Raw genomic sequence first — 21,249 nt, forward strand, 5'->3', positions numbered from 1 at the left:
TCTTCTGAGATTCATGCAATCTCTTGGCTGTAATCCCTTGTAAAATTAAAACTTCTGCACATAGTAAATGAGTAGTGGAGCCCAGACTGTCTAGCTACTTTAAAGCTAAACATTAAAAGTAGTTTAACTCCGGAGAAGCCAGTGTAACTCCCACCAGGGGAAGAAAGGAAGAAATCTTACATCCAGGAGCAGCTTCTTTGCACAGAGCATTCTGTTATGAACGTTTCCTTAAGAGATCTTGGTTGATCCTTACACCTTGAGACGCCGGGTCATATCTCTTCTACAAGTCAGAGTCGAGGCTCAGAGCTGAGTATAATGTCCAAGCCTAGTTTCATTTCTGTTACTGAGATGAATACTGTGGCAAAAGCAGCTTGGGGAAGAGTTTATTTTCACTCTTAAGTCCATCTTTGCCAGCAAATCTAGACAGCAGGACCGTGACCCAGCTAGTCACATCCACAGTCAAGCAGAGAGATGGACGTGTGAGTGCTTGTGGTCAGCTTGGCTTATCCACTCTCACACAGCTCGGGATCTCCTGGTCAGGAACTGGGCCTGCCCGCAGTTAAAATGGGGCTTTCCCTATCAGTTAGGATAATCCCCCACAGGCCATCCTGATCTAGGCAGCCCCTCATTGAGACTGTCTTCCCACCTGATTGCAGATTTGATGAAATTGAGATTTGGACTAAGATCTTAAACCAGGCATCAGTGTTTTCTGTAATAAACATTTTACTTTTGCCAGTCACAGTTTTTTTAAGAACAGGCAATGTTGGGGCTGGGAGCTGCCTCAGCTGGTAAAGTGCAAGCATGGGTTCTCAGCACCCAGGTTAAGAAGAAGGCAGGGGGCTGGTGAGATGGCCCAGTGGTTAAGAGCACTGACTGCTCCTCCAGAGGACCCGGGTTCAATTCCCAGCACCCACATGGCAGCTAGCAGCTGTCTGTAACTCCAGTTCCAGAGAATCTGACATCATTATACCAGTGCGCATGAAATAAAGTTAAATAAAGTTAAAAAAAAAAAAAAGAAGGGAGGGAGGGAAGTGGGAGGAGGGGAGGAAGCGGAAATTTGGATTGGTATTATTTATAAAGTAATAAAAAATTAAAAAAAAGAAGGCAACAGGTAGGCAATCTTGCTGGGGAGGCAGAAACAGGATCCCAGGGGGTTGTTGGCCAGCAGTCTAGCCAAATCAGCGAGTTTCAGGCTCTGTGAGAGACCCTGTCTCAAAAACAAAGCTGCAGAGTGGCTGAGGAAGACACCTCTGGGCTCCACATGCATGTTCATGCACACATGTGCACACACACAAAAGCAAAAAGCAAGGCAAGAGTTAATGTATATTAGAAGCCAGGAGAGAATTGTTTGGAAGGGTGTCTGAAGGGTCCCTGGACTGTGGGAATGTGGCTTCTGGACTTGGTTACCTGTTAGCACACGTTCACTTGTGAACACTCTTCAAGCTGTTCTCTGGTGACCTATAAGTTCTCTGTATTGTACCCTACATTGAAAATTTGCCTAAATAAAGATGATACAGGGACAGTTGACATCTCAGAGATGGCAGATGGCTCTTTCACTGAGCGTAGTCCAGTTGGAACCCTCTACATCCAGTACAGAGCTACCATACAGGAGTCTTGCTTCCCCAAACTTCTTCTAATGCCTCCTTGTTTCTCTTTCCTGAATTGATGTTCTCCAGCCTCCTTCCCTCTCGCTCCTTTCTGAACACAGGGTGTTATGAGTGCTCTACCACTAAGTTACATCCCAACCACTGTTTTTGTTTGTTTGTTTTAAGATCTTATTGTTTTTATTTGTGTGTGTGTGTATGTTTGTGTGTGTGCGTCTGTGTGTATGTGTGTGAATATTTGTCTGCCTGTATGTGCACCATGTGTATGCAGGGTCTGAGGAGATCATAAGAGGGCATCAGATCCCCTGGAACTGAAGTTGTTCATGGTTGATAGCTGGCATGTGGGTGCTAGGAACCCAACCCAGGTCCTCTACAGGAGCAGCAAGTACTCTTAACTGCTGAGCCATCTTCTTTAGCCCTATAGCCATGGTTTTTGAAAATATCTTGCTATAGCCTGGACTGACCTCAAATTGGCGATTGTCCTGCCTCTGTTTTCCCAAGTACTGGGTGACAAGCATGCACCATCATGATGGCTTCCTGTCTGTATTTTGGTAACTCCCTGCTCATGTGAATCTGGTGTGCCCCAATGCTGAGACACTCTGTGTTAGCCTCCCATGATAACACCTCCTACCTGTTGCTGTGCTGGAAGATCAGAATTTGTCTTTTTTTTTTTTTAAAGCCATTTGTTTGTAGTCCTGTCATGTTTGGAGGGGGCTGAATTAGATGTGTTTTCTCTCATCTGGAAAGCCAGCAGCAGCAGCAACCGCATGTGCCCTGTTGTTCTAGGTGCTTGGCATACTTAACGAAACTTAGAAATTTGGGCAACTTCCTTTTGCCAAGTCTCATCAAGTACTGTTTGGAAATCAGGAGCTGCAGGGGAAGTGTGTGGCTGTAGCCTATTGCCCTGGAGTCAGGCAGGCCTGGGGCCATGGTCCCTTCTCTGCCTCCCCTCACTGCTGGCTCTCAATGTTGTTCCCTGCAGAGGAGCGTGCTGCAGCTGCTGCACTCCAAGAGCGAAGCTGTGCGGCAGTACATGGCCAGGCTCATCAACGCCCTGGCATCCCTGGCTGAAGGTGAGGTGACATTTCCCTCCAAGCAGAACATCCCTGGCAAAGCCACGTGGCATGCCTGTGAAATTAGTGTTTCCCAGTGTTGCTTAAAGTAGTCCAGGTCTCCTCATTTTATTTCTGTTCTTCTAACATCTCTTGGGAAATTAGTTCTTAAGATAATTGTCTAAGTTTCTGTCAGAGCAAGTTTTCATGCCTTTGGAGTTTATTTTACAATACCCAAGATTTTTATAACTCTTAGTTAAATTGTATTTAACTGCATAGTAGATCATTTTCTATAATTCCTACTTGCCATAATAAGTTTGTTGAAACAAGTAAAGCATATTCTAGCAAGCACTAGAATTTCCTACAGTCTCTAAAGGATTTGAAAATTTCAGAAGTATTAAGATGCTGTAGCTGAATTAAAAGTCAGTTTTACACAGGGCCATTGTCTGGGCAGGCGAACCAGCTCAGCTAATAAAAGCTCTTGCATATGCCTGATGACCTGAGTTTGATCCCCAGAACCCACTAGCAGATCAGATGCGGATCCCAGCATTCCTAGGGTGAGATGGGAGGTGGAGACAGAATTGTTTGTGGGACAGCCAGCCTGGAGAACACAGCATTGGCGGAACTGCAAGAGAGACCCTGCTTCAAACTAAGGTGGAAGGAAAGAACTGACTTGTGAAAATGTCTGTGACCGATATGTGTGCATCTGGCACCCACACTCCCACATTCACAGATGTGCATTTCACACACACTGTACACACCCAGGATGATTGCCTTACATTCTTATTTGTTTGAGATTTTTGTTGTTGTTTTGTTTTTTAATTATTGTTGAAACTGCATCTCTCTATGTAGACCAGGCTGGCCTTGACCTCACAGTAGTCCACCTGCCTCTGCCTCCCGAGTGCTGGAATTGTGTGCCATACCCCTGGCCTCATTTGAGGTGGTTTTTTTTAAATGTGAATAAACAAAGTTTTCAGATTATGAATACATGATAATCAGCATGTTTATTTAATTCATTATCCCATTTGTTTGGCAAACACTTATTGTAAGCCAGTGTATACCTGAGAGCTCTTCATCTAACAATCCTATTTAAAATTGGTATGTGTCAATGCAGAAATCTATGAAAGGTCAGTGGTGAGTCTGCACTTACTAACGTGTCCTAGACAGGGCCCCACCTCCATCGGGCCCTGAGCATGTCCAAAGGGAAGAGGAGAGTGTGGCGGAAGCAGGTCTTGTGAAGGTCCGGGGACGCACAGCATAGCTCCATTCCTCTTTTTCTCTATTGGTTAGATCATTGCCTGAGTAAGCTTCTGTTCTGAGACAGGACCCCCTACGCAGGTACTAGCATGGCCACAAACTTGTAGTCCTCCTGCTGCGGCTCCCCAGTACTGAGCTTTCAGGCATGTACCACCATACCTGGCTCAGAAAAAAATACACTTGAATAATTTCTTCTAGAACTTTCTAGTGTATCCTGTGCAAATCTTCTCCAGATTAATTCTTTACATCTTCCCCATCTTCCTCTCTGGCCCATTTTTACTCTTTAGGTCGACTCTACCTAGCCCAGAACACAAAGGTGCTGCGCATGTTGGAGGGAAGGCTGAAGGAAGAAGACAAGGACGTCATCACTCGTGAGAATGTCCTTGGGGCCTTGCAGAAGTTCAGCCTCAGGTGAGGACCATGCCATTGGTCAGTCTCTGCCATGAGCTCAGAGTGGCATGCACCATGTTAGTGTGTGTGTGTTTGAACCACCACTTACTTCTTTTTTTTTTATTTTTTATTGATATTTATTGAGCTCTACATTTTTCTCTGCTCCCCTCCCTGCCTCTCCTCTACCCCCTCCAGCCCTTCCCCACGCTCCCAATTTACTCAGGAGATCTTGTCTTTTTCTGCTTTCTACTTCCCATGTAGATTATATCTATGTAAGTCTCTCTTAGTGCCCTCATTGTTGTCTAAGTTCTCTGGGATTGTGGTTTGTAGGCTGGCTTTCTTTGCTTTATGTTTAAAAACCACCTATGAGTGAGTACATGTGATAATTGTCTTTCTGGGTCTGGGTTACCTCACTCAAAATAATGTTTTTTAGCTCCATCAATTTTCCTGCAAAATTCAAGCTATTGTTATTTTTTTCTGCTGCAAGGTACTCCATTGTGTAAATGTACCACATCTTTCTTATCCATTCTTTGATCAAGGGACATTTAGGTTGTTTTCAGGTTCTAGCTATGACAAACAAAGCTGCTATGGACATAGTTGAGCACATGTCCTTGTGGCACAATTGAGCATCCTTTGGATATATACCCAAAGTGGTATTACTGGGTCTTGAGGAAGGTTGTTTCCTAATTTTCTGAGAAATCGCCACACTGACATCCAAAGGGGTTGTACCAGCTGGCACTCCCACCAGCAATGCAGGAGTGTTCCCTTTACCCCACAACCTCTCCAGCATAAGTTGTCATCAGTGTTTTTGATCTTGGCCATTCTTACAGGTGTAAGATAAAATCTCAGAGTTGTTTTGATTTAAATTTCTCTAATGACTAAGGATGTTGAACATTTCCTTAAGTGTCTTTCAGCCATTTTAGATTCCTCTGTTGAGAGTTCTCTGTTTAGATCTGTACTCCATTTTTTTTATTGGATTATGTGATCTTTTGGTGTCCAATTTCTTGAGTTCTTTGTATATTTTGGAGATCAGACCTCTGTCTGATGCACCACTTACTTCTTACTTAATTCTCATGACGTCCTAGAATGCAAATGTTATCATTCTGTTAACACGTAAGAAAGGGTATATGACTTTTCATGATAGAGCTAGAAACTCCCCTCTAATCTAAGGTCTGCTGGGCTGGAGAAAGACATTACAGTGAGTACACAGTTGCCTTCCCCTAGCTAGTGTCGGGTCATTACTGCCAGTGTTTGGTGTAAGGGTAAACACACACAGTCAGGTTGTTCCCCCTTAGTCCTCTGGGGGCCTCCCTCCTTGGCACATCCCAGAAGCCCACCCTGAGTCTGGGCCTGGACTTAGCAGGACCTGGAAGTGCTACATTATAACTTTAAAGTCATGTTCTGTTCTGTTTTTTAAGTATTTCTTTTTAAATTTATGTTATGTATATGAGTGTTTTGTCTGTATGTATGTGCACCGTGTGCGTGTCTGGTGCCCCCAGAGGGCAGAGAGAGTATTGTATCCCTGACTGTAAACTGCCTGACTGAACCAGAGTTCTCCCAAACAGCAGCAGGTGTTCTTAACCACTGAGTCATCCGCCCAGCCCTTCGTGTTCTTTTTGAACCAGATCCAGTGTTTTCTTAGAACCTTTTACAAAAAACAACTTAGCTGGGCACGGTAGTGCATGTCTTTAATCTCAGCAATTGGGAGGCAGAGGCAGGTGGAGCTCTAATGAGTTCGAGCCCAGCCTGGTCTACATAGTGAGTACCAGCCAGCCAAGGCTACATAGTGGAACCTTATTTCCATAGAAAAATTGTTTTATTTTACACATATGAGCATTTTGCCTGTGTGTATGTATGTGTAACATGTGTGTGCCTGGTGAAACACATGTTTTAGCAGTCAGAAGAGAGTTCTGATCCCCTGGAACAGGGGTTACACATACAGTTCTGAGCAATGATATGGGTGCTGAGAAATGAGCCCAGATCCTCTGCAAAAGCAGCAATGCTTTTAACTGCTGAGCCATCTTTCTAGCCCCTGAAGTCACCATTATAAATGGACAAGTCTCGTTTTCACGGATTTGCAGAGTTCTGCAACCATCACAACCTGATTGTAGAACCTATTTTCCATTTATTTATTAATTTATTTATTAATTTATTTATTAATTTATTTATTTATTTATATGTGTGTACTGTGGAGGTCAGAGGATGATTTGTAGGGATCGGTTCTCTCCTTCCACCATGTGGGTCCAGGGATCACTCACCCACGGAGCCATTTTACCAGTCCTAATTTAGAGCATTTCTGTCTCTCCAGAAAAAGCTCTCATGAATTGTCGTCACTCTCCATTCCATCCGCAGCCCTAGCCAGCCTCCCTTATCTCTCCTGTAGCTCTGTCTTATGCATGTCTAGCACATGGAATCATGGAAGATGGGCCCCTCCAAGTTGGTTTTTTTTCAAAGTAGTATTTCTGTGGCCGATTGCCTGGGTCAAGTAAGCCAAAGCTGTTAATGACATACATGTATTTGAAGTAGAAGTCTGCTAGCTTTAGATATTGCAAAGGAGACTTTCAAAGTGGGAGGTGCTTCTTACTGCTCAATCATTCTTTAAAATATCATGTCCCAGTTGAGCGGCCTTAAGGGTGTTCCCCAGAGTCTGTCTTTCATAACTCCTTTGATCCCATCTGCGACGTGGAACATTCTTCCATGGAAAGTCCCTTGCCAGTTAATCCATCTAATAAGGAAGGTTGTTTCCTCTTAGGCGCCCGCTACAGACGGCAATGATCAGAGACGGCCTCATCTTCTGGCTGATCGACCTTCTGAAGGACCCCGACTGCCTGTCTGACTACACACTGGAATACTCTGTGGCGTTGCTCATGAACCTCTGCCTCCGCAGTGCAGGTGTCACAGCCCCTCAGTCCTACCCACACGCACACACCCAGATACACATGTCCTGCTATGGAGGATGGCTGGAGAGACCTGCCTACAAATCTGCATTCCCAGGGAGCTCAGCAGGGCTTGCTTTTTGTTTCCCTTATGGAAAACTTAGTACAGTGAAGCATTTCTAGCTAGGTATGAAGCTAGCAAGTGCTTCAAGCCAAAGTACCATGTTACCCTTGGAAGAATCTACAGCAGTTTTGTGTTCGTGAAGTGCCCTTCTGAAGAGAAGAGTAAATGCAGTGACATTTCTTTCATCTTTGTTGCACTTTTCTCCTTCCCTTCCTTCCTTCCTTCCTTCCTTCCTTCCTTCCTTCCTTCCTTCCTTCCTTTCTTCCTTCTTCTCTCTATAGGCTTTCTCTGTAGCTTTGAAGCCTGTCCTGGAACTTGCTCTGTAGACCAGGCTGGCCTTAAACTCCCAGAGATCTGCCTGCCTCTGCCTCCCGAGTGCTGGGATTAAAGGTGTGCACCACCACTGCCCGGCTTTTTGTTGAACTTTTCAAAGGTAGGAAGTTAAGAGTTATGATCCCTGCCACTGGAGGCAGAGAGGTGTGCTCCCAACATCCTCTGGGATTAAGTTGGTGCAGGAGTAGTGACATTAATTCATGCTGCCTGCTCAGTATTTTCCATGTCCTGGAGCTGGAGGTTCATAAGGGCACCAAAAGCTGCTTCTCACCTATGGGACTGGAGCTCAGTTGACTGGCATGCACTAAGCCTTAGGTCATAAAGTAGGCATGGGGGTGCGTGCCTGTAATCCCAGCACTCAGAAGGTGGAGACAGGAGGATCGAAGCTCAAGGTTATACTCCTTGGTTATACTGCAAATTGGTGGCTGGCTTAGGGTGACTCTGCCTCAAAAGCAAAAGCAGAACCCTAAAAATAAACCAAAAAATGTTTACCTACTCAACAGAGATGGGAGTTTTAGTTTCTGTACACACTCGCTGGGCTGCCTCCATCCTCCAGGGTCTGCAGGAAGGTAGGTGAGAAGTCTGCTGGCTCAGCGGCTCGCCTGCTCTGCCCAAGCCACGCGTGTGCTGCTGACGGAGTAGGTGACTGCGCAGTCTTCTGCTCTGGACATAGCCTGTGTGGGAACCCCAGCTTGCACACGCTTCTCAGATCCCAGCCACCTTTCCTGGCATCAGCGTGCTTACAGTTTGGTGATGTGTTTGGTGATACAGTATGCCCACATAGCACATTATATTAGAACCGTTGTCATGGCCACCACCAGCTCCAAGTTCCCAGGGTTTTTGTGGGCTTACTTAATTCTGTACCTCCTTTTGGAGCAGGTGCTAATAATCTATTTTTATTTGTTTGTTTGTTTGAGATGGGGCCTCTCTATGTAGTCCTGCTCACAGAGACCCTCCTCCCTCTGCCTCCCTGGGTTATAAGCGTGTGTCACCAAACCCACCAGCATTGTAATTGTTTTTAAAGGGAGAAGACTGAGGCTCAGAGTGACTGAGTGACTAGCTTGTCACACAGCTCTCTCCTGTCTGACGTGTGTTTTCCTCTGCCTTGCTTCCCACAGGAAAGAGCATGTGTGCTAAAGTGGCAGGGCTCGTGCTGAAAGTCCTTTCAGATCTCCTTGGCCATGAAAACCATGAGGTACTCAGGCAGTGCTGCTTGCCTTGGGTGGATTGGGGGACTGTAATGGTGACCTGGGTGCTTGTGACCTTTCAGGCAAGGGGTTGGCTTTGGGCAGGTGCTGTATTTAATGTATATTCCTCCATGTATTTGAGGGTCCTCTGTGTGTGTGTGTGTTTAAGTGTCTGACATTGCAGGTGTGTGTGGATGTCCATGAAGGCCTGAATTTGATGTTGGGTATCTTCCTTGATTGCCCTCCACTTTCTTTACTAAGGCAAGATCCATGAGAGCATGGAGCCCTGAGATCTCCCATCTGCTAGCACTTGGGAGGCAGAGACGGGGGATCTACAGGGCAAACTCCCAAGTGCTGGAATTATTGGTACCACCATACCTGCCCAGATTTAACATGGCTACTAGGGATCTGAACTCAGGTCATTCTGCCTGTAAAGCAAGCATCTTATGCACTGATAAGACTCTCCAACCCATCCTCTGGCCATTTTTGTAAGCAACTTTACATCTTGTATAATCTGAAATATTTCACTGATGTAGCCAGGTCCTTGTCCCACCTCACTTTCACTTTCAGGTTTCTTCCCCTGACATTAACACCCCCACCCCATATCTCCTCTACTGTTGCCTGTGGACACTTGTGCCCTTAAAGTACCTCTGGTGCTATGTTTGTGTGAACTTAATTTACATATTACATATTTCAGCCTAGAGCTCATCAGGTGATGGCTGTTCTCTGGGGAACTTTCTATGTGCGTCCTGGGTCTCCTGTTCTAAGCCTCACTACTGCAGTACCCCTTGGCTTTCACCATGTCCTGGTGCATATCGTATTCCTCATGGGCGGGCCTTTGATGGCTTCCAGCTCTGCTGCTACTGTTGTCCTCTGTGACAGCTCCACTCTTGTCCCATGAGACCCCACACTGAGCTTCCATGGGGTATGTGGCCCTCAAGGCTGCCAGTTCACAGCATATGCCAGGCTCAGGTTGCCCTGCAGAATGACCTCATTACCACACAGCTGGTTTTCTAGCCATTTTTAAATACCATAACAAAGCCGGATGGTGGTGGTGCACGCCTTTAATCCCAGCACTCAGGAGACAAAGGCAGGCGAATCTCTTGGGAGTTCGAGGTCAGCCTAGTCTACAAGAATTCCAGGATAGGTTCCAAAGCTATAGAGAAACCCTGTCTCAAAAAAACAAACAAAAAATTCTGGATGATTCATCTCTCACTTGGTTTTTACAAATGTTTTTCCAGAAATAATGGCATCTCAAAGAAGCACAGCCTGGCCATAACTCTATGTAGCCCCTGCCAGCCTCAAACTGGTGATTCTCTTGTCTCAGCCTCCAGAATACTGGGATGATGGCAAGATTTTTCACTGGCAGCTGAAGCTTCATCCAAAATTAGACGTATTTTGACAGAGGGCCTCTTTCAGCAGGCACGACTGGCAGGACTCTTGGGTCAAAAGGAGCACTAGGTTGCCGCGCATCTGTTCCCATTCCAAACAGGCAGCTCTGCTCTAGTTCATCTCATGTGCAGCTACATTCTCTACAGCTGCATCACCTCACTGACACAGGTGTCTTTAGCGGGTAGATGTTAGGTGGCTGTTCAGTTCATGCAGGCCTTTTATATTTCAAAGTCAGGGAGGTTTTCACTACTTCAGTCCTGTCCTAATTGCTGCCCGGGACTCTTCTCCATTGTGTTTACCTCAGGCAGGTGAGTGCTGCAGGGTCTCATTCTTCCTGTGACTCAATGGAACGCAAATGGATTAGACCTGAGGAGTTAGTTCTTGTCATCGGCTATTGCCAGTGCATTTGCTTAAGAGCAATAGAACCCTTGTCTAGCATGCGAAAGCCCTGTCTTTCCTCCCCAGTGCTCATAAACCAGACGTGGTGTCTCATGCTCCTAACCCTAGGACTTTGGAGGTAGAGGCAGGAGAGTCAGACATTCAGGGTCATCATCAGCTCTGTAACAAGTCGAAGCAAGTCTGTCTCAAAAAAGAAAAGGTACACAAATACATATGTGTATTTTAGAAGCTGGAAGAGTGGGGGCTGCAACAGATAGAGGGAGCCCCGTGTGTCCTGTGTTACATAGCTCTGGGCTTGATGAGACTCAGAGTCGTCAGGAGAACGATGCTCATATCTGTCTGCACATTAGTATTTTTGGGGTGTAGAGAAAGGCTCTTATTGCATTGAAAAGGCAGGAAGGCTCAGCTGCATGGTAACTGGCTCACAGGGAAAGCTTCAGAAGTGGGATCTAGTTTAGAGACAAGGTATCCCCAGTCATGACAGGACATCTCAGCACGGACAGGAGCAGCAGATGTGGGGAAGCGCAAGGGCTCTTACCAATAATGGCTCAGAGAGGAAATATTGGGGATAAATAGAATCCTTGATGACCCCCACATTTCTAATCTGGGTGACCAGAATGCTAGGATTGACATTAGTTAAGCAGGAAGAAGATGGAGAGGGAGTGGTGGATTTGAATTTGGACTCAGTTGCGGCCCTCACAAACACATGAGGTGTCTCATGTGAAATGTTCATTCTGGGTTCTGGAGACAGGGACACCAGCTCTCCCCTAAGCCTGAATGGTCCTGAGGCTGGCATATGGCCACTGAGTTGTTAGTATTTGAAAACTTGCAAAAAATGACTGGTCTTTTTTTTCCTCTTAAAGATACAGCCGTATGTGAACGGAGCCCTGTACAGCATTCTTTCCATCCCATCCATTCGTGAGGAGGCCAGAGCCATGGTAAGAGGATGTGCTGAGCTGGGCATAGCAGTTCACATGTAACCTCAGTACTTGGGAGACTGAGGCAGAAAGATCGCTGCAAGTTTGAGACCAGCCTGAGCTACATAGTGAGTTTGAGGCCAGTCTGTCTCACATGAGACTTTCTTGTGAGACTGTCCCCCGCCCTCCCGCCTCTCTCTCTCTCTCTCTCTCTCTCTCTCTCTCTCACGCACGCACGCACGCACACACACACACACACAAAGCCCTGAGCAGTTCAAAAGCTCCTCTCAGCACCTTAAGTCAGAGCTGCGGGGAAGAGGCTCCTGCTACTTCTTTCCTTCAGGGCCAGCTTACATAGCTTACAGACTCCCTAAAACTGTATGTGAAAGATAGATTTGTGGTTTTCTCAAGGGAGAATCTGTTGTTTTATCAGAATCTCACAAGGATCCCTGCATTGTAATTGTTAAAGAGCTACAGTGTTGGGGAAATTCTAGCAAGCTTATTTTTGCAGTGTTGGAGGTGTTTCTTGGCTGTTTATAAGCTGGTTTGCATCTCAGGTGCTGGTAAATAGAGTTTTACTTACTTTGTTTGCATTTGTGCTCATATTTGAAGTATAACAACAATGGCTGGGTGATTAGTGTCTTATTTGAGAGGATGGTTGTTTTTAAAGCTAGCCAGCAAAACCACTAAAGCTGTGGCCTTTTTCCTGATGCTGTATAAAACCTGAGTAACTGTGTACATAAAAAATTCTGTGGTGAAGGGATTAGATGTGTGTCCATACTCAGAACACAGGAGACCACAAGAACATTCTAGACACTGGTTTTGTTTTGAAGAGAATTACTAAATCTTCTAGTTGGTTTTCGAAAATCATGTCACAGTTGAACTGTTGAAAACATGATTCATTTAAGAACTGCATGTGGATACACCCCACAATGGGACTGACAACCTGAGTTTTACCTCAGAACCTGAATGGTAGGAGAGAATTAATTCCTGGGAGTTATCCTCTGACTTCCACATGCACACTGTGGTACGTGCGCGTGTTGAAATAAGGAGCGGCGGGGCTGCGTCCACAACACCCCAGCCGCTTGGCTAGCTCATGCCTGAAATAACAACACACAAACTGTATTCATTTAACTGCTTGACCCATTTCTATCTAGCCTCTTCTAGGCTAATTCTCACATATTAATTTAGCCCATTTCTAATCATCTGTGTAAGCACCCCAAGGTGTGCTTACCGGGAAGATTCTAGCCTCCGTCCATCATGGTGTCTCTGCTCCAGAGAGCAGAGCTGTTCGGTCCCTCTGGAAGCAGAGCAGAGTCTGACCTCACTTCCTCTTCTGCCCAGAATTCTATTCTGTTTCCTCCTCCCATCTATCTTTTAACCTATCAGGGCCAAGGAGTTCCTTTATTGCTTAACCAATGAAATCAACAGATGGATATATGACACTCCCACATCATGCGCGTGCACACACAGTAGGTGTACTCACTGCTCTTTCCCACAGACAGGTGCCTCCTCCTACTTAACCCTCTCAGATGTCCCTGAAGGACTGACTATGCTATGTCCGTTTCCTTCCTGCCTAGAGTCACACAGCCAGGGGCACCTGGCTTTCCACCTGTGCTGCAGTATCGCACCAGAAATTAAACCTCTCTCCCTCTTCCCATCTTTTCCTCTCTCTCTCTCCCCCTCTCCCTTTCCCCAAAGTAAGTACCAAGGGTGAAACTGAGGTGGCTTTTAGTGGCTATGAAAGCACTCGGCCACTAAGTCCCATCCCAGCACTAATGCAGTCTTTAATCCAATGAGAAACTTAGTCCAAGCTGGCCATATTAGGTTGTTTTCTCTCCTGTACTGTCACCTCTGCTGGGACAAGCTGAGTAGTCCTCATGCAAAAATCCAGACTACAGAGGCCAGAGAAATGCTCAGCAGTTAGGAGCAGCTGGCGCTCTTCTTGAGGCTCCAGGCTCAGTTCCCATCACATACAAATGGCAGCTCATCTCCACCTGTAACTCCAGTGTCCTTTTCTGGCCTCAGAGCACACATGTGGCTAGCATGAACACATGCACACATTCACATATGCACACACACATAAAAAAAATCTTTAAACATATGTGTTATCTTAAATGTATACATACATGCAAGAATTAGTAATGAACATATTCAATAACAAAGTCCAACTAATTAAAAAAGAACATCTAAAATGCTCAAAATAGAAATTTTAAGCACAGACATGAAACCAAAGATGGAAAATTCTCACCATGAAGCTGTTTCATTCACAAAACTGTTAAAATGTTGTAGGGCCATGTTGGCTAGTACACAGCACTAGCATTCAGCAGACAGAAGTAGGAGGGTCATGAGCTTGGGGCCAGTGTGGGCTATACAGAGAGACAGTCTCAAAAATAACAACAGGTTGTGTGTGTGCGTGCGTGTACGTGTGTGACTATATACTATGTTATATAGGTATACTATGTAAAATTATCCCGAGCCTCCATATAGAAGGCATGTGAAACTGTGGAACATAAATGAATTCTCATTATACCGGGTCTCCATCCTTAGGATATCTATCTTATTATGTATATGCAGATGTCCCAAAAACCTAAGAAATCCAAACCTCTCTGATCCAGGCATTTCCACCGAGGTAGAACTCAGTCTGCGTTTTCAGTGTTTTCTTTAATGAGAGCTGAGTTCCTTAGTTCTTTCTGCTTGGCACTGTGTGTTCTGAGACATCCAAGTGGCTAGTGACAGTCCCTGCTATCCTTCCTACCTTGTTTATGCAGGTTATCTGAAGTGCCAGGCTGTTACTTTTAGGATGAAATACCAGGTTTTGTTGTTTATTTTTACAGGCAGGGTCTTACTCTAGCCCAGGGAGGATTGGAGCCTTTGGTCCTTCTGCCTTTGCCTGCCAAACACTAGATTACAGGCGTGTGCCACCACGCCCAGCAGAATACTGTTACTTTTTATGTCTACTCATTTCTATAATTTAGATTAAACATTACCTACTATATGTGGTTTTAAAAAAATATGTGAAGCTTTTCACTGGATTGTTTGCTATGAAGAAAGTGTTTGAACAATCCTCCTAACTACAGATGGTGAGCTGTTTGTTTTCCACGTGCTAACTAAGCTGGAGACGTAGGAATGACAGCCAGTAGACTAAAGTGACCTGTAAAGGGATGGAAAGATAGTCCTCACAGAAGGTGCCTCTGGGAGAAGAGTCTGAATGAATTCTTTGTCTCTGGCTATTCCTAAACTGCTCAGAAACCATTATGGTTATTGGCATGTTGAGGTTGAACACATATATGACTGTCTTCTATTAATAGCCCCTAACGCACCCTTGTGGGGATGGAAGAGGGGAAGAATTCTGGCAGCCAAGAACTAAGGCAGACTGTGGTAGGTGGCTATAGGACAAGCTCAGATAGCGAACTGACCCACAGTCTCTCAGTCCTCTTTGAAACACTGCCCTTGCAGTGTGGGCACCCATCAGTTGGTCCTCTCTTGCAGACTGTTCCTTCATGGTCTACTGTCTCTAGGCGTGCAGTGCCATTGTCCTCTAAGGTTCTGGCTCAGCCCTTGGATCTTTCACTGTGCCCTCTGGGACACCTCATTACACCAGGGCTTCAGCTGCGCTCTCTCACCTGAGCCACAGGTCCCTCCAGACCCAGCAGGTGCCGTTTCACCACACACTAAGCACCCCCTTTGTGCCATCCATTGGACTAGACAGCATTTGTTGGGTATAATTTGCACAAGTGAAACACTCAGGTCTTATAGACAGTTACATACAGGCCTTACCTTTTGAGAGACACAGACATCTACAGAAGTAGTACCAATGATATATCTTGTCTCTGGGTGAAGTTGAGTGATTCAAGTAAGGTAGCAATGGGACCTGACTCAGAGCTGATTCCAAATCCCACATGATCAAAGCTGTATGGAATATCTTGATTCTGTTAGGGCGAGCCATCATGTTTGCTATGTTCTCCTTTTAATTAGGATAGTCTAGAAGCACTAGTCCAGGAGGACCCTTGCAAGACTGAGACTAGTCTGGTCTATCTATATAGTGAGTTCAGGACAGCCAGGACTACATAGTGAGACCTTGTCTTTAAAACAGAGAGAGAGAGAGAGACAGAGAGAGAGGGGGAGAGGGAGAGACGGAGAAGGAGAGAGGTATACAGATGATAGGTAGATTAATCAACTAGTTAAATTGAAAACAATAAAATACAAACCATATTGGCTCATGTCACCACAAATTCAAAGGCAAGTCTGACAGGTGTTTGCCTGCCTGCCAGTGAGCCAGCCTCTCTGGACGCCGGTCGCTCTGTCTTGGGTTCATTCTTAGTTATGCTTCCCTTCTTGGTGCCTAGAAAACATCTTTTTGGTCCAGCAGAGCACACGCGCACATCCCAGTGCTTCAGGGGAGGAGGAAGAAGAATAGTACTTTGTCTAAGTTAGTATCTTATGTCCAAATTTGCTTAAGTTCTCTTAGCTAGAGTGGGAAATTCTAGTGCCATTGTGTTATAGTGGCACAGTGTAGTAACTCTATAATTTTGTATGGCTTTTCTTCTAGTTTTTTGGATGAGAATGTTTTACCTGCATGTATGTGCATGTACTTGCATGCCTGGTGCCCAAGGAAGTTAGAAGGTGTCAGATCCCCTAGAACTAGAGTTATAGACAGTTGTGAGCTGCCATGTGGGTGCTAGCAGTCAAATCTGGGTCCTCTGTGGGATCAGTAAGTGCTACTAACTGTCTAGCCATCTGTCCATCTCTGTTGTTCTTTCTTGAAAATTTTAATAAAGCCAGACATGGTGGCTCGTGACCTTAATTCTAGCACTTGGGAGACAGAGGCAGGCATATCTCTTTTAAGTTTAAGGCTAACCTGGTCTACATAGTTTCAGGCTTGCCAGAGCTACATTGTAAGACTCTGTCTCTAAAAACCAAAAAAGAATCTCATTAATTTATTTATTTGAAACGTGGGGTGGCCTGAGCACATGGAAATGTCCATGGACGATTTTCATGAGTTGGTTTTCCTTTCTGCTTGTCTGTCTGTCTCGTCTCTGCCTCTGCCCTGCTGCTGTAGCCTGTCTTCCACCTGCTTCCACCTGTGGTCTCTCGTAGGAGTGCTGGATTGCAGCTGTGCACTGCCGCATCTGCCTTTTTACATGGGTTCTAGGGGTTGTGCTCAGGTCACCAGGCTTGTGCAGCCAGTGTTTTTACCGGCCAGGCCATCTCCCTGGCCTCTCTATCATTCTTTTGATAGAATAGGAATTACAGTTGTTTGGAAAAGCCTCTGTTTAAAACATGTGGTTCAGCTTCTCAAAGATCACAAATGATCCTAAAATTAAGAGAATGTGTATAAACTTAGGGAGAACATGGGAAAGGAATCACCTCCCCAAACCACGTTTCCCAAACTAAAGGCAGTGGTGTACATGAACCACAGTCACGGGGATAGAGGCATACAGTGCAAGCTCATGGTCTTTTCAGCTTTTCCTAAGTGTATTATAATGTCGTCAACCAAGAAGAAGACAATTTCATTGTGAATTTTAAAAGAAATGTTTAATACCAAGCAGATGATTTTTATTTTAAATATCCTTTCCCCAAAAGAAGAAAAGAATATCTTTTGGATTAGATGAAACTACCCTGCTGAAAAGCGGTCCTTCCCATCACAACCCTGAAATGTTTGTTGTCTCTGCTCTGCTCCTAGGGAATGGAGGATATCCTGCGATGCTTCATCAAAGAGGGCAACGCTGAAATGATCCGCCAGATAGAGTTCATCATCAAGCAGCTGAATGCCGGTCAGTGTCACGGGAGACTCATGTGTCAGGAAGGTGCACAGGCTTCCTCATGGAGGGTTGTGATGCCTGATGTCATTCAGGAGGCTTTTGAGTCAGATATGGTGGTGCACAGCCTGTGATCCCAGCACTAGAGAAGCTGAGGCAGGAGGATCATAATGAGTTCAAGGTCAGCCTGGGCTACATTAAGAGTTTAAGGCTATCCTAGACTACATAGCAAGACTCCACCTCAAAAAATAAAAACAAGCAAAAAAAGAAGTGTTTGAAGAAAGTAGTGGGGGCAAGTTCAACACAAGAAAGTTCAGCCAGGGACTAGAGTGTAACTCAGTAGGACAGCATCTGCTTGACCTACATAAGGCCCTGGGTTCCATATCTAGTGTTTCTCTCTTTCTCTCTCTCTGACACACACACACACACACACACACACACACACACACACACACACACACACAATGGCGATATGAGAGTAAGGGAGTTGGCTCTACCCCTGAAGTGCTTGCCGTGCAAGTATAAGGATCTGAGTTTGAACAGCAACACCCATGTAAGAAAAGCCAGGCATGGTGACACACACTTGTAATCCCAGAACTGGAGAGTTGGAAACAGGCAGATCACTGATGCTCACTGGCCAGTCAGCCTAGCCTAAATCCCAGAGAGACACTGTCCCAACAGACAAGATGGGCAGCTCCTCTGGAATGGCGTGCAGCTTGACTCCTGGCCTCCACATTCACACGTGTACATGTACGTACGTGTGCACGCACACTTTCCCCTCACGTGTTTAGCAAGGTAGTCAAGGCCACATTGTCCAGATTAACATCTCTTATCAAAGTAGAGATCTCTTATCACACTATCACACTTTTTGTGGTCAACAAAAAGGAGGTCAGAGCAATTTCTGAGGCCTTCTCTTCCCTTGTAAGACCTCTTTACGAGCCCCTCCTGTCCCCTCTTAAATCTTGTCCCACTGATAAGGGCAATTTTCCCAGGTCCTGTGGCCAGTTAATGGAACAGATACCAGTCTTTCTAGAACCATGTAGAAAATGTTGCCATGTCACCATTTCAGAAAAACATGGCAGCAGGAGGGAGGCAGCATGTCCTCTTCCCAGCCCCTTCATTGCTATGATACGCATCTGACAAGAGAACAGAGAAGCTTTGTGTGAGGGTTAGGGAAGCCCCTTACGCTTTCTGTGGACTCTTGACACAGGGGGCCCTGATGCTGCCAGCATCTGGGGACTAAGGTTATCACCTGTCTCTCCCCATGCCTTCCCTGGCACCAGCAATCCAAGTACACAGTTCCATTCAGTACACAAGAAAAGGAAGAATGTCCCCATCTCTCCAAAGAACCCAGCACACCAGGGAAGTGCCCACTGGTAGCCATCTTCCACTCATGGTTCCCAGTCTGGGCCATGTCAAACTAATGAAATCAGTCCTGGGAGCAGGGGAGCTTTGAAATTCTCAGGTTCTTCCAGCAAGGTGGAACCTAAAGGAAAATTTCAGCCTGCTGCAGAAACATGCAGAATATGTAGCCAAGAACAGTGGGAGGTTTGTCCCCTGACTCAGGCCCAGGCCATGACTCGAGTCATCCGTGAGAGTAGCCAGCGGATCTAGCTCATCACAGAGAAAGGTTAGAGATGCCAGCCAGTATATCCAGCAGAAGCAAGGCCAAGCAGAATCCCAACTTCAGGCTGTGCTAGTTACCAAGGGAGCGCCCTTGTAAGGCACGCACCAACTCAGGAGGAGTGAGGAGACGGTTGTCCCTGGAGGAGGAACTGAGGCCTGTAAGGGATGCTAGTTCATAGGTCTGGAGGGTTCTGGGTAGTAAGGATGTCTGAGCCAATAAATTAAGAGATTATAGGATTAGGGATTGGGAACTGGGCTGGGGGGTCAAAGTAAAGCACGCCTTACTGAGGGCCTTAAGATATGTGACCACAGGGAGTATGTAATCGGTGACATAATGACAGTGCTATTTTGCATTTGAGAAGGCATTTCCTCGTGGTGTACTGGAGGACTGCCTGTGGGCAGAGAGGAATTAGATGATTAAAATGCAGGCGAATGCAGAGTGCACAGCACCGTCTGGACAGCCAGCCTTCTGAGACCATGGTGCAGGTCAGGAGGCTGTGCAACTGTGCAAGCACCAGTGAAGGGACAGGCTTCTATGTCCCGCTGGCTCGGGCCCAGGAAATCAGTATGGACGCTCCCTTCTGAGACTGTGTCAGCATGGATGCTTGCCTCTCATAGTTTCTGCTTGCCTGACCCCTTTCTCGGTAAGCTAGGAAGTCTCTTCAAGTATGGTCTTTAGTTCCCTCTCTCTCCTGTTTCCTTCTTCTCTCAGGTTTTCTTGACCTTCATGTCTTTCAAGGGGTAAAATCTAATGAGGAAGATGCAGCAGGAAGAAGTTAGTTAGGTCTTCTGCCTTCAGGGACTTAGGACCCAGAACAGTGGGTGGGGAAAGATCTCTTTAGGGTTTACCCAGAACCAATAGAAAATGTATGTTTGAGTGTGTGTGGGGGGGTGGGGGGTGAGTGTGTTACAAAAGATTTATTAGCTTGGCTTGCACAATTGGAGGCTAGGTTGTCCTGCAGTGATTGTCTACCTGCTACAGAGACGGAGAACCTGGAAGTTGCACAGTCCAAGAATCTAGACTCCTCAGAACAAGAGAGACCCTAATCCAAGGCTAAAGGCCTGGAAACTTCCTGGAATCACTGCTGAGTTCACATGGAAAAGCTGAAGAAGCTAGAGCAGCCATAGACACCTTTGCTCTGAAAGAGTGGAACTTGCACTTTCACCCCTTCTTACCCTGCCTGGCTCCCCAGCCTACTGCATGGGGCCACCATGTTCAGGGCAGGCCCTCCCTGCCAATCATCTCAGTGTCCTCTGTTCCTTTTTGTGGCTGTGATGAGATAGCTGAGGAAAACACGTAAGGAGGGGGGGTCTCTTTTAGCTCGCAGTTTGAAGGAATAATCCATCATGGCACCATGAGCTAGGGGGCTCACCCCATTGTATCTGCGGTCAGGAATGCTGAGACGAGAGAGACTAGAGAGAAGAATGCGGGTGCTCGGCCCACTTTCTCCTTTTCTTCCTTCCTTCCTTTCTTTTTTTGTTTGCTTTTCGAGACAGGGTTTCTCTGTGTAAGGGCTTTAGCTTTCCACTTTGTAGGCCAGGCTGGCCTTGAACGCACAGAGATCCAACAGAGAGATCCACCTGCCTCTGCTTCCCAAGTGCTGGGATTAAAAGGGCACACCACACATCTGGCTCACTTTCTCTTTTCATTCAGAAACTCAGCCCACATTTAAAGTACACCTTCGTACCCAGTTATCCCAGTCTAGGAACTCCCTCCCAGACCTGCCCAGAGGTTTGTTTCCACAGTGTCATCAAGATGACAGTCAAGATTAACCATCAGTCTTCAGAGCCGCATCAGAAGTGAACTTTACTAATCTCCTAAGCATCTCTTACTTCAGTCGGGTTGACAGTTAACTCTGACAGGGCTTCCTGGCAAGTCAGTAGCCATCCATCCACTAGGAATTGGGCTCTTCCATAAGGGAGAGTGCTGCTGGGAGTCTAGATGCCATGCTGAGGGAGAGAGGATGGCCTGTTGAAGGCTACTCGGAGGAGAAAGTAACGTATTGGGTGTTGTCTGCTATGTGCCTGGACCAGGTCCCTTAGTTCCAGTGTGCTAGAAAATCCTCCTGGCTATTCCCTCCCCTCCTTTCCCAGAATCCGAGAGAGTAAGCAATATTTTCCCCATTTGCCAGGTGAGGAAATGGCTCATTCTCTGGTAGCAAGTACTGTGGACTTGTGCATCCGTGTAAACTAACAATGAACCTTGGCCTTCGAGAACCTAGGTGCCGCCAGTACCCCCGCCCCTGCTCTCTGGGAAAGTCATGATGTTCTGTCATCATAGACCTGCCACTTTAGGCTTGTCTACTCTAAGAGACCAGATGAGGCAACTT

At 46.1% G+C, this 21,249-nt stretch overlaps 2 protein-coding genes across 12 annotated transcripts in view; one reads left to right on the forward strand and one right to left on the reverse strand.

Annotated features, from left to right (window-relative positions):
* The window catches only part of Htr2b (5-hydroxytryptamine receptor 2B), a 748,006-nt gene that overhangs the window by 100,689 nt on the left and 626,068 nt on the right, over positions 1–21,249 (reverse strand). The window lies entirely within an intron of this gene.
* Positions 1–21,249, forward strand: part of Armc9 (armadillo repeat containing 9) — a 137,292-nt gene that overhangs the window by 42,969 nt on the left and 73,074 nt on the right. For all 4 annotated transcript variants that reach the window (XM_050123108.1, XM_050123109.1, XM_050123110.1 and 1 more), the window contains exons 13-18: positions 2,587–2,677; positions 4,201–4,324; positions 7,056–7,195; positions 8,755–8,831; positions 11,478–11,552; positions 17,218–17,308. In XM_050123108.1, the coding sequence (XP_049979065.1) occupies positions 2,587–2,677; positions 4,201–4,324; positions 7,056–7,195; positions 8,755–8,831; positions 11,478–11,552; positions 17,218–17,308 (598 nt within the window). The remainder of the gene's footprint in view (positions 1–2,586; positions 2,678–4,200; positions 4,325–7,055; positions 7,196–8,754; positions 8,832–11,477; positions 11,553–17,217; positions 17,309–21,249) is intronic.

Source organism: Alexandromys fortis, unplaced genomic scaffold, assembly GCF_014885135.2.
Source record: "Alexandromys fortis isolate MF-2015 unplaced genomic scaffold, M_Fortis_MF-2015_v1.1 scaffold_213, whole genome shotgun sequence".
NCBI lineage: Eukaryota > Metazoa > Chordata > Mammalia > Rodentia > Cricetidae > Alexandromys > Alexandromys fortis.